General features: G+C 51.5%; 1 protein-coding gene across 5 annotated transcripts in view; it reads right to left on the reverse strand.

The window, feature by feature from the left end:
• Positions 1-8110: 8110 nt before the first annotated feature.
• Positions 8111-16797, reverse strand: part of CHD6 (chromodomain helicase DNA binding protein 6) — a 188030-nt gene continuing 179343 nt past the window's right edge. For all 5 annotated transcript variants that reach the window (XM_019637000.1, XM_019636999.1, XM_019636996.1 and 2 more), the window contains one exon: positions 8111-11451. In XM_019637000.1, coding sequence (XP_019492545.1) covers positions 10555-11451 — 897 coding nt within the window. In that variant the 3' untranslated portion in view covers positions 8111-10554. The remainder of the gene's footprint in view (positions 11452-16797) is intronic.

Here is a 16797-nt window from a genome sequence, read left to right on the forward strand (position 1 = left end):
CTAATGCCAGATATCCGGGGCTCCACCTCTAATGGCACAGGGGGTTGGCAGGGGTCCTAGGATGTTGGAAGGAGGGCTGTCCAACGGGGTAAGAAGACCTGATCCCAAGCGGAGCTCAGGGCACAGGTGACAGCCATTCTCACTGGTCTGTCCACAGGACATGAGAGCCGCTGCTGAAGGAGGCACCGCAGCCTGGTGAGGAGGGAAGGCCCGAGGGCACAGCGGGCGCTGGAATGAACAGAATGTGTCCTGGAGGCCTGGTCCCTTCCGATCCCCATGGCCCCCACCAACTGTCCCCTCTTCTCCCTTCCAGGAATCCTTTTCTAGACGGGAAGAGACGGTCCTGGAAAACTTTGCTCTTACCTGTCACGTTGTGTCCAGGCCAGGGACTTCTTTTGAAACTCGAAAACCAGGCAGAGAATCTTTTTTTTTTCTTTTTTTTTCCTTCAGTGCTCGCGGTCCCTGAGAGATGAGCACAGACTGGCTGACCGGCTTAGTGGAAAGGGAGGGGGGAAGCAAAGGGTACAAGGAATAACTGAAAGCTGAAAAACCCAAGGCCAGCATTTCCAGCACACTGTGCCACCGCTCTCTGCAGAGAGAGCACCACGTTGCATGGATGTTTCATCTCTTTTACCTCCTGCTGCCCCTTACAGAGGCACGGTGGGGAGCTGGGCCGGTGGGGTCCAGCAGTGGAACGTGGCCCCAGCCCAGTGGGCCTGTTTTAGGTTCTGGGTTGTACACTGACGGTGCTGTTGGAGGGGGCCCCAAATCCTTCTGCCCTCCCCCGCTCCCCAGTCAAGGGTAGGGGGTTGACTCCATCCCCTCCCTGAATATCTCTAACTGATCTGGGGACAGGGAGGCAGTAGCTGTAGGGTCTTAGCCAGCAAGAGTCCCTGCTCCCCCATACCCACCATCCTCTCGCTCTCTCCCCCTCCCTGTCTGTCTGTCACTCATCTTTCAGGCGCACGCCCACAGTGCGTACCTGAATTGAGGGCCCCATTCCTTATCTGCATATACGCTGCTTCCTGATGGGGAGGTTTGACAAGGGACTGGGCTGTGAGCAGAAGGCTTTTCCAACATGTGGGCCCCGGGGGCTGGTTGGGGCTTTCCTCAGGCCCCTATAATCCACCTGACAGGCCTGCATGTCTTCCTAGCCCCCGCCGAAGGCATTCATCTGGGCCTTGGCAGCCCCTCTGGCTCTTTGCTGGCCTGGACAGTTTGGGATCTGTGAATGGAAAAGCCTGGATCAGCGCTGGAGCGGGGATGGGGCAAGGGGCGTAGGTGGGAGCGGTGTCTTGAAGTTTTCCTGGTCTGGCCTCCCCTTGGTCAGAGCCAGGAAAGAGGCTTAATCGCTCAGCAGTCCTGAGTGGCTGCCTGCCCTACTCAGCCTGGACCCCTCCTCTCAGCTCCTGCTCCCCTCCCCCACTCACACCTGCGGAGTGGCCACAGGCGAGATCAGTCACACTTTGGAAGTCCCTGAGGCTTCTCAGGGAACACAAATGTGCTGGGGACAGGAAATGGGCGAGGCCCAAGCGTCATCCTGAGGGGGCGGTCCAACAGGCACAGACACACAAACAAGGACCAGAGAGTCAAGTGGCCCAGTGATCAGACGAAGGCAACTTTGCAAAGTTGCTTCCGTCCCGTCTCCCGCCTCATATTGGCAATTGCCCAGGATCGCCCCTACACAGGACTGTAGCACCTCCCTGGATACCCCCTCCCCGGGGGGACAGCTCACCCCTCTGGGGGCTGCCAGCTGCCAGCATTGCACCGACCTGAACTCCTGAGCCTTTCCTAGTGTCCTGCTTCTGAGAGCTGCCTGAACATCCCAGTGGGGAACAGGAGAGCCACCTCCCTTAAAATGTACCCTGATTCTGTATTCTCACATCACCTGCTGGTTATAGCAGGAGCCTGCCAGTGCCCATGACTCTGTAATTACTCGAGTGGCAAACATGTTCTGTGTACTAGAGCCAACCTGCAGACAGGTATTTGTCTGCTCAGCGGATTTTTTTTTTTTAAAGATTTTATTGGGGAATAGGGGAAGGGGAACAGTGTTGGAGAATTGGGGAAGGGGAACAGCCAAGTTGTTGTCCTTCAATCTTAGTTGTGGAGGGCGCAGCTAGCTCAGCTCCAAGTCCAGTCGCCATCCAGCCACCCATTGGCAGCTCATGGTAGCTCAGCTCAAGGTGCGGTGTTCAATCTTAGTTGCGGGTGGGCATAGCCCACCATCCCAATGCGGGAGTCGAACTGGCAACCTTGTTGTTAGGAGCACGTGCTCTCACCAGCTCAGCCATCCTGCCACCTGTTTGCAGCTCAGCGGCAGCTCAGCTTGGGCGCAGCTCACTGGCCCATGTGGGAATTGAACCTATTGCTCAAAGCTCATGCTTTTAACCAACTGAGCCACTCAGCCGGTCCCCCAGTGGATTTTTGTTTTAATTTCAATTTATTGCATACATTTAAAAATCGGGATTTTCACATAAATACCTAAATTTCCATCCCCTGTTGAAAAAAATGTTGGGGTGTCAGGCAGCAGAGGGTGCACATTCCCACATGGCTTCACTTGGCTGTAGCTGACCCCAGCTTTCCCTTTTAGTCTGGGCAACAGGTTTCTAGTTTCCATCGTCCCCACAACTTAGTGCCTTCAATCTGGCCCATGACGCTCATGTATGTCACCTGCCTCACCTGGTAAGCATATGATTTTACAAACACTGCTATATATTGAGAAAGGGGCCCATGAGCTACCGAGGTCTGCTCAGATGGTGACAGACCCGTTTCTTAGTTCCCTTCGGGTACGGCCATTGAGGCAGGGACAAATGCCCAGAGCTCTCCACTTTTCCCATCACTGTGAAAAACACCCACAGTGGCTCTCTTCACCTAACAGTCATCCCCAAAGGGGATGGAGGTGAGTGTGGCTTGACTTGCTCTTGATAAACCCTCGGCACATCTTTACAAATTCTTTCCACAATGTTTCCCACTAGGGTTGAAGTCAAATCGACTAGGCTGTAGTTAGCTGACTCTCCCACCTTCCTTTCCTGAAAACGGCGGCACTTCCGCCTGCCTGTCTCCCACACGTCTGCCATCGCCCACGACTCTGCAGAGACCCAAAGCTGCTCCATCCAGGCTGCTCTTGCTCCCAGTGCATAATCCACACTGGCTGCAGGAGACTTGAATGCAGAGCAGCAACCCATTCAATGCCTCAAGTCCTTCCGCCTGGGGTTGAGTCACAGAGGGGAGGGAACATCTAGCAGATTTAGTGGTTCCATAGGTCAGTCCTGTTCCCCAGGCTCTGAGGTCCCCAACAGCAGGGTGGTGTCTGATTTGTCTCCCTGAGCACAGCCTGGCTTGACACACAGCAGGAGAGGCTGGAAGTCCCCAGGCAGTGCCCAAGGGCTCAGTACCTTTGGGAGGCCACAGGTTGGGACCTGATGGTATGGCCGTTGCCCTTAATCACAGGTGTGGGAGTGGGTGAGATGGGAACTGACTTCTCCCTGCATAGACTCGGTTCCAGCTGCTCTGTCCTGTCTTCCTCTTAACTCTGCCTCCAGGATATGGCCGCCTGTCAGCCTGGGCCAGGGCACACAGTGGGCTCCCTGCCCCTGCTTCCTTGCACTCAGCTCGCCCACATCCGGCCTTCCCGTTGCCTGAACTCCAGGTGTGGCCTCGCCAATGTCCACTGATCCTCCAGGCCCATTTCCTGGGAGGCCTCTCTCTGCCCATCTGCAGGTAACGAGCCCACAGCCCCTGACCAAGAACTGTCTCTCTGGTCCCTTCCCCAGGCCTGGGCAGTTCGGCCTTCTGGTCCTTAAACCCACATTGTGAGTCTCATTCTGCCCGTGTCTTCCTGACTCTCCTCCTGTCCTTTTTGAATCCTCTCCAAAATTTCCACCTTGTCACCAGCGGCTTCAAGTCTGTCCTCTGGCTCCTTTCTTCTTCACCCCCAACAGGATGTGGTGTGAAGGGAGTGGGGCAGGGCTGGGCAGGGCTGGGCAGGGCTGGGTAGCGCCAGCTTTTCCTCCAAAGTGAAAGGATGCCCTCGGGGTCTGGAGACAGACCAAGAAGCTGCCTGAAGTCCGGCTCTCCTTTGAAGTCTGTTTGATCTTAAAAGTCGATGTCACATTTATATACTAGTCTATGATTCATATTTATACAAAACCATGTTTGAGCGTTAATATAAACATACTTTAAATGACTTAGTTTTTGCACTGAATCTATGAATAAAGTTGATGCTGGGGGACAGAGGTCAGCAAACTCTTTCTGTAAAGGGCCAGACACTAACTATTTTAGGCTTTGCAGGCCATGTGGTTCTATGTCATCTAGTCAGCTCTGGTGCTGTGGTGTGAAAGCAGCCACATACAATACAGAAAGGAATGTGTGTGGCTGTGCTCCATTATCACTTTGTTCATGGTCTCTGAAATTTGAATTTGGTATGATTTTTGTGTGTCATGAGAGACTACGCTTCTTTTGATTTTTCCATTATTTAAAAATGTGAGGGGAAGGGGCAGTGACCGGTTAGCTCAGTGTAGGTTAGAGTGTGGTGCTAACACCAAGGTTGCCGGTCCGATCGCCGCGTGGGCCACTGTGAGCTGCGCCCTCCTTAAAAGAGCGAGCTGTGCCATCGTAGCATAAAAGCAACGTGTCATCAATGACCATGGCTGTTCCCCGTCCCCCTCTCCCCCCCCCCAAATAAATGTAACATCCTTTCTTGGCGTGTAGGCTGTACAAAGATGGGTCTGTGGTTTGCTCACGTCACTCTAGGAAAAGTGTGTGCTGGGCCTGCGCTTTTTAGACCCACCTCTAAATTCTTGTTCTTCCACTCACTGTGCCACTGAAGGCAGGTGACAACCTACCGGAGCCTCATCCTCATCTGGAGAAGACATTCTGGGGTGAGCTCATGCATGTCAGGCCTGGCAGTAAGCAGGAGAGAGGGCGCCCAGGAGGCAGCACTGGGGCCACCTTGAGGGGTGCCCGTGGCTGGGCCACGCTGGGTGGAGGAAGGTCACGGCTGGGGCCTGGTGGGTGAGGTGTACTGCCTCCCTCCCGGCAGCTCCTGCAGGGCCCAGGACAGTGGTGGTGGGTGATCCACAGACACCCGAGGGCGAGAGGTAAGCAGGTTTCACACCACAAAGTTGGATGGAAGCGCTCCCAATTGGGGTTTCTGGTCCTGCTTCCAGGTCATGATGCAAACGTTCTGGTGGAAATCAGGCTCTGGCCTTAGAGCCGATCTCTCAATCGCCAGGGAGCCTCCTTCACACCATTTGCGATTTGCCTCTCTTTTCAGTCCCAGAGGATTTCTCCCACTGCCCCTGCCCTCAGGCCCTCCCAGCCCAGCAGTTACCCACCCCCTACGCCAACACCTTCTTTCCCACCTTCTGTGATGGAACGCTGCTTCTCACGTGGCCCCTCGGACCTTGGCTGGTGAGCTCCGACACGGAGAATGTCCCTGGGCTTGCACAGCGGGTTGGGAAGGAAGCACCTTCTCCCCTGGGTACCGGCTCCGGTTGCTGGAGCCCAGGGGCAGCGTGGGCCGGAACAGCCCCTCCCACTGCTCATCACGCCATTCACGCTATTTTTTGAAGCTGCACCTTAGAGGGGAAGCCTGCCCCAGGCCTCAGACCAGATGCTCATCCTGACTCCCCTATTGGTCAGTTTATGGCTCTGGAATCCTCAAATCCCAGCTACACCATTTACCATCCGGGTGACTGGGGAAGTCCCTTAGCCTCTCTGGGCCTCAGCTGCCTCATCTGTAAAATGGGGATGACCTCAGTTATTGTGGGAATTAAGGACATGGCCGCAGAGCATTTAGGACAAGCCACACTGGAGGAAGTGCCTGGCAAATGTTATTACATTTGCGTAACCAGAAAACATGGGAGATGCCTAGGTAAGTTTGAATTCCAGAAAAAAATGGTTTTACTATAATCATGTACCAAATATTGCATGGATATACTTATACCAAGAAAATTGGTTTATCTGAAATTCAAGTTTAACTAGGGACCATTTCCCCCCCCCCCCCCCCAAATCTGGCAACCCTACACTGAGGGAGCGTCCCTGCTCCCCAGGCGTCTCCTCATCCCTTAGTTCACTCAGGCCAATGGGCTTCTGTGGAAAGGCCCCTTCTTTCCTGTGTGCAGGGCCCTGGGGACAGTCAGGCCAGGCCTGTTCCTTGCGGTACTTTGAGTCCAATCCCAGATCCACTCTGTACTTGCCTCGGGCTTGGAGCAAGATCTTCCTCATGTGTGACTTGATTCCCTTATCTTTCCAGCGGTCTGGTAATCCCCACCCCCACAGCTACTCAAAAGGAACAGATGCACAACTCTCCAAAATAGAACAAGCACAGTTTTAAACACCTGACATGGATCCTTTCCGTCAGCTCCACAAGCAACCCTATAGGTAGGTACAAGTTATTATGGGTGTTCTGCAGATGAGAATGAGAAAGCTGCGGCTTATGGAAGGTAGGGGTGTTACTCCCCTGACCCCCCACACCCCCAAGGAAGCCCTTCTTCTTCCCAGGCTCCTCCCTCCCCTCCCCCGCTCCTCCCCATTCCAGTTCTTGCCTTTGACCCACAGACCTTGGGCTGGGGCTGAGCCCGAGTTCAGACAACAGGACGGTCTCTAGGGTACCCACTCCAGTCACCACCAGCCTAGGTCATTTCCAAATTGATCTCATGGAACACCTACCTTGTAGGAGCCGGTACCTAATTTAGCCCTTATTTCCATCTTATCCCACAGATAGCCCGTCGAGTGAGGAAAACGAGGATGGCCACAGGGCTGGCCAGTCGGCAGCACACGCCGCGTGCCCTAAGGACCTGCCCTTGTACCCCCGCACCTGAGACTGGGTTGAGACGCCAGTCAATGCCAAGGTGCTGGCTACTGGGCTGTGAAGTCCTCCACTGCCGACCCAAGAAAGAGATCCTTCTGTGATTTCCAGACCACATGAACAGGAATTCTTGCTACAGAAACCGTTTTAAGGAATTTGGTGTCAATGAATCAAGCCTCAAGTTTTCCAGGGGGTGTGGCCCGACTGTTCCATTTTTCCCAGCACCAATTTTTCCGAGCATAATTCAGTCAGATCTGGTTTCTGAGGTGGAGGGGTCCCAGACAAATATCACAAAGGCTGGAGTGTTCCAACCTCGGGTCGGTGGGCCCGAGGGGTCTGGCCCCAGCTCTGCTCTGTGATTGATGAGATAGCTTTGCAGCCTTCTGCTGGCTTTCATTATTAGGCAGACTGGATGCCAGCGTCCTTCTACCCAGCAAATCAAGATACTTTGAGGACAAACGAGGTCACTTATGGCAAACACACACAAAACACTTAAACACTGGCCTAATGTACTAGGCTAGCTGTACTCCTCTGCCGTCGTCCAAGGAGGTAGCATTTACCGGGGCTTTTACTCTGCACGAATTATTCCTTTACTCAGGAGGCGGGCTCTCCAAGTCTTGACGAGAGCTCTCCAAAGCCTATACTGCATCCCTACGTGAAAAACTGGAGCAGAGAACTCTGGGGCCTTACAGAACATTAACCCACCCATCCTCCAGGCTATTCATCTATAGGTCCCTAGTAGGGACCCAGAAATGGAGAGGGGGGGTCTCCTGCTGTCAGTCTCACCGAGACTTCAGCACTTTCCTGCCAGCCTCACTGATAATTTCTGACACAGCCTTTCTGGGGCCCGAGAGCCCAAAAGCTAAGGACCACAGAGCTCTGAATAGGCTTTAAGGGTGTTAGCTACAGAGGCACCCATTTTACAGACCTGCCCCAACCCACAGAGGTCTAGTTGCCCCTTAACGTCCCAGGTGTGTGACTTGAGGTAGACTTCTGGAATGGGGCTTAGGGACGAGGCCTCAAGTCTGAGAAGCTGTGCTGCACCCCCTTCTATGTCATCTGCTTTGATCAGGTGCTCTGGTAGGTCGAGAGACAGGTCCAGTCAACCATCCTGAATGAATATTTAACAAGCCCCCAATAGGGTGCACCTAGGAAAGGCTGGATTCCTGTGTGCAGATGACTCACTCAGAAAATGCCCAGGCAGCAAGAGACATCCAAGTGCCACGGAAGTCCTCACGTACAAATTTGACTTTTCAACGTTTTTTTGTTTGTTTGTTTTTGTTTTTTTTAAATCCAGGATCAAGACCACAGACAATTTATTATGTAAGACAAGGGGTGAAGAACGATCAAGGGAAGTTATGGCTGTGAGTGACATGGAATTCGATGAAAAGGCTCAAGTTTGCTGAAGAGAGTTTAAATTTGGCTTTTGCTCTTGGAAACGTCAAAATAATCATTAAGAAGCACTTATGCCTTACAGAGCAAATAATCCACAAAGTGTCATTTTCATTTTGCAAACAGGGACACAATAGCAGTCAAATAGAAGCCTAAACACCCAGAGAGTTAACATACAGGTTCGATAAACAAGGGGTTTAACATGCTGGTGGGTTTTAAAATCAAATCCATATTGAACCCTGTGACCCACTGGAGGTTCTAAGTGGAACCTGGGGAAAGCAGCTTTTCCATACAAAACAACAATGACGACGACAAAGAAAACCCAGGCTCTGCTGGATGTCTATAATACTCATTTGCAGTAAGGCTTTCAAGATACATGAATTTTTATAGCATTTGTATTTTAAGGATTTAGGGCAAATACATTTTTTTTTCTACTCGATAAAAAGAAAATTAGTACTTAAAAGGTTCAAAAATATATCGATTGAGTGATTTTTTTTTACATAAATAAATTATATTGATTTTTTTAGGATTTAACAGCTGAAAAAACCCTTTCTGCTTCCACTGGAGGCAAAACTGAACAAAATGTTAGTTAAATAGAGAGAGCAGCATTTCTAAGAAATCTGTTGTCAGCATTATAGACCATCTATGCTACGAAGATTTCATTAAATAGGAGTTGTTCAATTACTGGATTCTTTCTTCTCATACGATCAGTTATAGAGTTTCCAATTTATATCTGATTCATAAAACTGGGACTCCACTTTTTTGAAAATACACCTGATTGGTTTTTTTTTTTCAGTTACGATTTAACAGACTTCTTTGAGATGCTCATTTTAACATTTACATAATTTATAATCCCAAATGTATAAAAGACAATGACAAAAGCATCATAAATAAATAATGCAAACTGAAATAGTTATGTCAAACGTTTTGGACCTTTTGATAAATTAGCAAAAACTGTAACAGAAAAAGTAAAAAATACAGTAAATTGTGACAACGAAATGTGAAACTGGTACTAGTAACACTTCCAACATGTCCAACGGCCCTGCATAGCCCTGCGCCCCCGGAGTACTGAACCATGAGCTTATTTCAAGTCTCAGAGTATGAACTGTCAGTGATGAGTAAGATCACCAGAAGGAACGGAACATGAGTGGGAAGGCCAAAGAAAATGGGTTTAAGTGCTGCTCTGGCCAGTTCTTCCCAGCTTGGGAAGCTGAGAAAGAAGGGAGCATTATGTTAACTTGCAACAGTCTCGACTAATGATGATCTGGAATCTGGGTCCAACTGGAAAATATAAACCGAATGGAGAAAAAAAATGGAGAGAAGGGGAAAAAAAATTTCACAGTTGTGTTACAAAAGGTGGTACACACGTTTTGATAACCTCAAATAACCTTGACAAAAGGACCTAGTGTAAAAGTGTTGAGTGCCTATTTTCTCGCAGGCTCCAGAAAGAGCCTGATTCTTAGTGAAGGAAAGCCCAAAATAAAAACCCACCAAGGCCCCGGTAGTGGCTAGAGCAATTCTTAAGAGAAGGAGGTGAGCGGAGTGCTCGTCGTGTGCTTGTGAGGCGCGCAGCTCCACTGAGGGTGAGCCCCTCGCCCACTCGTCGCCGGACAGCTCGAGGTGTGTAAAGCTTTCTCGTACCGAGAATCATCTTCTAACTTGGGAGAGACAGAAAACCGATGTCGAAAATTATGCCTAGTCAGTATTCTTGCTGCAAGTGTCTGAAAAACCATGAAGGGGGAAGTGATGTTACTACCAGTAAGGTTTTTGTTTTATAAAGAAATGAATAAATGCATTTTCAACCATTAGTTATATACTTTTGTCTATACTACTCGTTTAGTAATCATGATAAAATAGGGACATACTTTAACTAAAAATATGCACCAGCACTTCCTTTTTTTCTGTGCTTTTTGGTTCCCGTTACATTCCTCCCATTCAATGCAGCTCATGGAAAAAAAGAGCTACTCTGTGTCTGTTCTTCGGCCCTTCAATGGTAAATCTCTAGACAGCTTTCTGATGCCATTTTTCCTCCTCAAATAAGTGGGAAACTTGGAAGAGAAGGGGGTAGGGCGTGTCACCAAGTACTGTATTAGCTACGATTGCTGGAATGAAGAACTGGATTAACAGAATGAGAATTCTGTGCCTCCTAGACTAGGTCAACGACACTTATCTAATGAAGTGGCAAGACCCTGCAACTATTAACATCTGTTACCATAGTTCTCAGACAGGAAACCAGGTAGGTAATATTACTTATGGAAACACAGGTTCTTATGACGGTGAAGTGAGGGAAGTAACAAACCTTTATGGGATAAGAAACTTACAAGTCACATCATTTCTTAAATGAAAAAGTTCTAATTGGTGTCACTGTTGGAGTCCTTGAGGCCCCCGTCCCCGGCCTGTGCCGCGTGTTCTCTATCTGAGGGCACAGGTGCCCTGGGCTCCGGGCAGCTCTGATCACTGCCGGGCTCCCTTTCTGACCCGGGAGCAGGCTCTGGGGGGGGGTTGGGGTTGTCCCCTTTTGTTTTCTTCTTCTTCCTCTTCTGGTTCTCCAGCCCTGTGATTTCAGAGTGTCTGGCGTGCTGCATGGCTGGCAGAGCCATGCCCATGCCAGGGGAGAGAAACATGGATGGGTAAATGAGTCCGGGAGACACGCCTGGGATGAGAAATGGGTTAAAAGCCACAGGACTACTCGTAGTTATTGCAGGTTCGGACTGATCAGAATACGGACTAGGACCAGGCTTGTCTTCAGCTGAAGTGTCCGTTTTGACATCATGGCTACTTGGCTTGTCTTCTGCAGTCTTTTCGGTCACCGACGGGCCACTTTTCGTTGTGCTTGACAGAGGCGCTGGAGCAGTCGAAGTGCAGGTAGTTGCCAGGGGGGCGTTGAGGAGTCCCCCAACACCAAACATCTGGGGCACGGCGGCCATTCCCGGCAGCATCATGGGCAGCATGCTCAAGGTGCTCTTGACCTCGTCGCCTGTGGGCATTGTGGCAAAGCCGGCCGGGAACCCCACCAGCCCCGTGAGGGGGATGCCTGGCACGTTTCTCATGTTCTGCAGTCCTACCAGGTCCATCCCCGCAATCAGTCCATTCATGAACAGCGGCCCCATTCCGGAGGGCGAGTCCGCCACGATGGCGGGCGCTTTCAGGAGCTCGCTCCGTGGCCTCCTCCCCCTCCTGCGGGGGCCTGCGTCTCGAAGCACGGGCTCAGTCAGGGTGTGATTGAACTTGTTTTCTGGGAGAAACCCCTGAAAAAGGACAAAGCACAAGATGCTGAGGGTTACTGGACAGCAGGCCATTGGCCAGGGGTCCTGCCCTGGCCGTCCTGTCCCGGGTCCTTGAAGGATGCCTCCTGTCCTCCCGCCCCGTCGGACAGCTCTAACGGCACCGGAAGGGCTTCTCCCTCAGAGGCTGAGAGCCTGTCACCGCCAACAGTGCCTCCAACACTCTCATCGTGCAAAGGCGGAGTCCAGCCTGTGGAGAAGCTGCCGGGGTGCTGGGAACGAGACCAGGGCTAAAGACACCCAGGTCTTACTCAGGACTCTCTTGAAAAAATTGACTGAGGCGTGATAATTGACAAGACATTTTATCAGGTTCGGATGCACAATGTAAAAAACATATGGAAAGCTTCACGAATTTGCGAGTCATTCCTGCGTAGGGCCACGCTAACCTCTGCATCGTCCCCATTTTAGTAGATGTGCTGCGCAGCGAACACAGTCGCAACTCTTGTGGCTGTAATCCCTTGACCAGATCCCAACATTCGCCTTTCTCGCGACATGGGAGGGTTGTCAAGGGCAGCCACTAAGTCGTCTACTCAGGTAAGACAGGGTTTGGGAGCAGACAGACAGGACTTTCCACCCTGACTCTGTGACCCCCTAGCTGTGGAACTCGGGCCTGGTCAGTTAATGTCTGAATTCTGGTGAAAAGAACAATGACATCTGTCTTGCAGGGTTACTGAACGTGAAGCGTATAACGCATTACCCGACCCACAAGAAGCCCCGCTAACGGCACACTTAAAACTCCCCTCTGGATGGTGAGCTCCCAGAGAGCGAAGAGTCTGACGCGCCTATGTGTTTGTTGAGGAAATGAAAGTATTCTTGAATATCATTGGGGAAATGCATCAAAATAAGTGATGATCCGGTTTCCCTTGCAGGAGACCATCTACTTTTCCTGTTTAGAGGTTTACTCTTCAGCGTTCTCACTCAAGCGGAGAGCTGCAGAATTAAGCCCTTCTACTCCATGTGGACTGACCTGACTGACGGTGCCGGGGACTTACAGCTACATGTGCACGGCGCAAGTCAACCACACACCTCAACACTTCACCATGACACATCTGGACGATGGAGCCGCAGAGAAGCGCAGAGGAGAGCCTCCTGCGTGCATGTAGCAGTGAGCGGCACGCAGCGTGTGGTTAGAAAGCACCCGCCTGGGAGCGCCTGCTGCAGCCACACGCTCCTTCCTGTGACTGGCCCTGGGGCTCAGCAGGATATGCTGACAGCGAGAACCTGCTCTCCCCGGAGCTCAGGGTGCTTGCAGAGAATTAAACTAACCACTGCAATTATGATGTATCTAACTCTGCATGTGCTTCAAAATGGAGAGTATAAGCCCCATATAATGTTTTCCCCACGGAAAGGGGGATATTTCTTATTTCTTCCAGGCCTCAGTGTCTGAACCCCCTCTCCCCCCACTGCTATCATTTAGCTTATCAAGGTGATACATGTCCACGCACCAAGGCAAGTCTCCCTCTGCTGTGAAGCAGTCTCGGTCCCCTCAGTACAGAGGAGCAAAAAGAAAAAGCCCTTTGCGATGAGTCCTTGGGGAGCCATCTCCCCTTCCCGAGCCACACTGAAGGGAAGCAGCTGTAACCGCCCCGGCTTCTCCTCCTTGTGGTTCTTGTCACGGAGCTGGTGTGCTCCTACCACCTTCTCTCTGATCACAGCAATGGTGAGGCTAAAACGTTCAGAGTGGCCTTGAGGGATCTGTGGCCTGGCCTCCAGGTGCTGGAGGAGCCCACGCTTCTCTATGGCTGCTTCTGCGGCCTGTGCAGGGTTCTCAGGCATCTGTGTAAACACCTTCCCTTCCTGCAGGTCTGGAGTGAGCGGGAAGCAGGATTGGCAGGAAGAGGCTGAGACCCCACCGGCGCACAGCCTCCTGTGCCTGAGGCTCAGAGGCAGCAGGGACCTGCTCCGCAGTACAGCACGCTCGGAGTACGGGTCTCACCAACAGACACAAGAAGACCCAGATAAACCCTTTTATGAGGCCAGGAGTCCTAGAGAATGTGGAGAAAGAAGTCAGGGAAGCTAAGGCTGTTGAAGGGCTGAGACTGGCAGCCGGGCCTGAGAGCAGTTAAGAAACCTCTTTACAACCTTCCCAAGGAGCCTACTGTGAACTTGAACACGGTCGTTCTGGCGTTTCCATTTCGTCCACTACTCTGTTCTCCCTGAACTGTTAAGTCAAATCCTTAGAAAATCCAACAGATCTTTGCGTAAGGGGCAGTTGTAGAGATAGGGCTAGTCAGCGACACTGGTTCAGGTCCTCAGGGAGCTGTGAGTACACACGTGCGTGGTGGGCTCCAAAGTGAACAGCAGCTGAGGGGCCCTGGTCCCCGGGGTAGTGAGGACTGTCAGCAGCAGGGGACATGCCGTCAGCGGTGCTCGCAAAGGGGGTGGTGGTAACAGGACGAGCAGCAGGAGTACCAACTGTGCCAACATGGATGCACTTATCCACATCAGGTGTTGCGTTATTGCAATTCATCATCACACCCATGGAGACACTGCCACCACAGTCATTTTACAGGGAGTTTACAGATTCACAGACACGTGAAAAATGTGCACTTCAATGTTTCCAAGTAGCCAGAAATAATGTTATCTTTGAAGTCTTACATTTGTTTCCCGAAGAATATTAGAGAAAAACCAGGTCACCATGGGCAAAAAGCATGATGATGGTCAACTCTGTCTGCCTGAGGAGGAAACTTCTCAGGAGAGCAGAAGAGTCAGAGAAACCTCTGATGCTGTCACGTTTAGTCCTTCTTTCTTACAAATTGAGAGGGGCAGGGGTTTGCGCCTGGGCACAGGTGGTCAGGCCCTGAGGCCCCAGCCCCGGCTCTTTGCGTGTCCCACACACCTGCCTGTTGTTCCCACGCGTGACCAGCCACCTGTGATTTGCATGGCTGGTTTGTCCTAAGTGTGCCGGGCAACTGCTCACTCCTCACTCTGGTTCTGGGGGTTGTCGCTTGGGGAGCAATGCCTGCCTGGCTCCTGTTTCTCACAAAGGCAGGTAGTAGGATTGGGGCCAGGCGACAAGCATAATTTCTCACCAGTCTGCGTGAGCCCATTAAGGAAAATCGCCTTGTTCTGGACTACACCACACGGTCTCAGGCCCCTGCTGGGTACCCCACCTCAGCCCAGGGCCCTGGCCAGGCCAGCCACAGCCCGACCACAAAGCTTTCCTAGCCCTCTTTCCAGCGGCCCACCCACAGCAAGAGCCAGGGGAAGGTGCTTGGGGGGTGGGTGGGGGTGCGGGGGTGTCTTTTTCCTTTATACCCACAAATATCCCCTCATAACTCTCTGGTGGGAGGGCATTTTCGATCTTAGACGTTTTTCTGTTGGGAAGAAAACAAACCCAGAGCTTGATGAATAATGCCTCCATCTTATTTTCAAATAATCTGCTGTAAACCAGACGTTCTTTAACATTACTTTGTTCTGAGCTCCTCAGGGCATTGGACTGGACAGCACACTTAGGACAGCCTGCACCCTGCGGGACCTGTGGTCTCTCTGGCCCTGCCCACGAAGTTCAGGTTGCACTCCTCAGGCATCAGGATGTCCAAAAATATCCCTTTCCTGCCCTTGTTGGGAACCACTGAAGCAGAGAGAATGCTGAGCCCTTTCAGAACTGGGGACTTGCCAAGAAGGCACAGGCTGGCTGCCTTCTCCCCTTCAGACCGGGAGAGCAGCGGCAGAAAGGCCCCAGGCGTGAAGAGAACAGCTCTTCATCTACAGCAAAGCAAAGCAAGCGGCGTGCTGGCAGAGGAAGTCTGCTCTCACCACTTCCTGTGGGAGAGGTGGGAGGGAGTTGCTCTAGCCACCCAGCTGCTGCCCACCCTTGTCAGATGCCCCTCCCAGCAGCTCTGAGACCACACACAGCGGCCAAGTCGGGCTTTGGCAGCTCTCCCTCCTGGTAATTATACCCTGGGAGCAAACCTGCTTCCTCTTCCAGGGGAGGCCTGGGAGAGGGCAAGGGGAGCAAGGAAAAGGAAGGAAAAGGACAGGCAGACATTAAGCAACCCTGGAGGCAAAGAAGTTGCTTTTCCAGACGGTTACATGGGCATTCCAACCCGGGAAGGACATCTTTCTTCATTAATACCTGGTAGCATTTATTCCAAAGCTTGTGGATACTAACTCTAACACTTAACTCCTGGGCAGAGGTGGCGAAGAAGGCGGTGACCGCAACTTCCCTGTTCCTCCCAGAAAGCTGAGTCGGTTGAGCCAACACACAGCCGCCGAGTGGAAAGAGACCTAACAGCCAAATGCAGTATGTGGATCCTAATTATAAAAATCCTAAAAACACAACAAAATAAAACAAAACAAAAACTAGCTCTAAAAAACACTTTTGGGTTGAGTGGGGCAATCTGAATGTGGACTCGATATCAGGCATTATTAATGTTCACACGTGCAAGAATGGTGATGGTCCCTTGGGACAGTGCTCTTACGAAATGCATGCTGACATATTCAGGGGTGATGTGTCATGTCTGCAATTTACTGTCAAATGACTCAGCAAGAAACAAACAAAAAAGTATACACACATATGTTGTGTTGATAATGTAAAACAAATGTAACTTGCACATACAAAACACAAGAAGTGTGGATGTGTGCATGCATACATTTAGTGAGTGACCGCTATATACTGGGCCTTCTGAGAGCTGAACCCCCCGCTTATTACAACGTGTGTGATGCCAACTATGTGGCATCCAGCCGAGCCATGGCACACACAGCAGAAGGGGCTGAAGGAAGAAGTGCCTTGTGGGATCTGAGTCTGTTTCTAGGAGAAGCGGTGGGGTCTCTATGGGAGAGAGCGCAGCACATCCTAGAGGGCTCCCGTCCCCGGAGGAGCCGGGGAGGCATGTGACACAGTTGAGACGGACCCTCCTGGAGCCAAGCAGAGCGTTGCTGTCAGGGCCTGGCTGGCTCTGCCCCGTGGGGAAGGGCAAGTGGCCCTGAGAACCAAGTGGACAAGCACTTCCTGTTCTCGCCTTCCTGCGGGAAAAGGACCTCTGAGGCAGGGGCTGTGTTTATTTAAACGAAGGCGGGAAAGGGCATCTCTGGTAAGAGCCTGACTCGCAAGAACAGCTTAGAAATGGGTTTTCTGGCAAAGGGTCAGTGTCTGCGGGGAGTTGAGAGCATTAATTTCCAGAGAACATGAGGGTAATTGTTAGACATGCAGAAAGACATGAGAAAGCCAAGGGGGAAACCACATGGTTCTTTTGACATGTCTCTAAACCAAGAGCTCAGAGCCTGTAACAGAGCAGGAGCTGGAGGTCTACAGGATGGCACCGTGTGCAAAGACGAGAGCAGACTGTGGGGTGGCAGCACGGGGGG

The sequence above is a fragment of the Hipposideros armiger genome, unplaced genomic scaffold, assembly GCF_001890085.2.
Source record: "Hipposideros armiger isolate ML-2016 unplaced genomic scaffold, ASM189008v1 scaffold_31, whole genome shotgun sequence".
Lineage (NCBI taxonomy): Eukaryota > Metazoa > Chordata > Mammalia > Chiroptera > Hipposideridae > Hipposideros > Hipposideros armiger.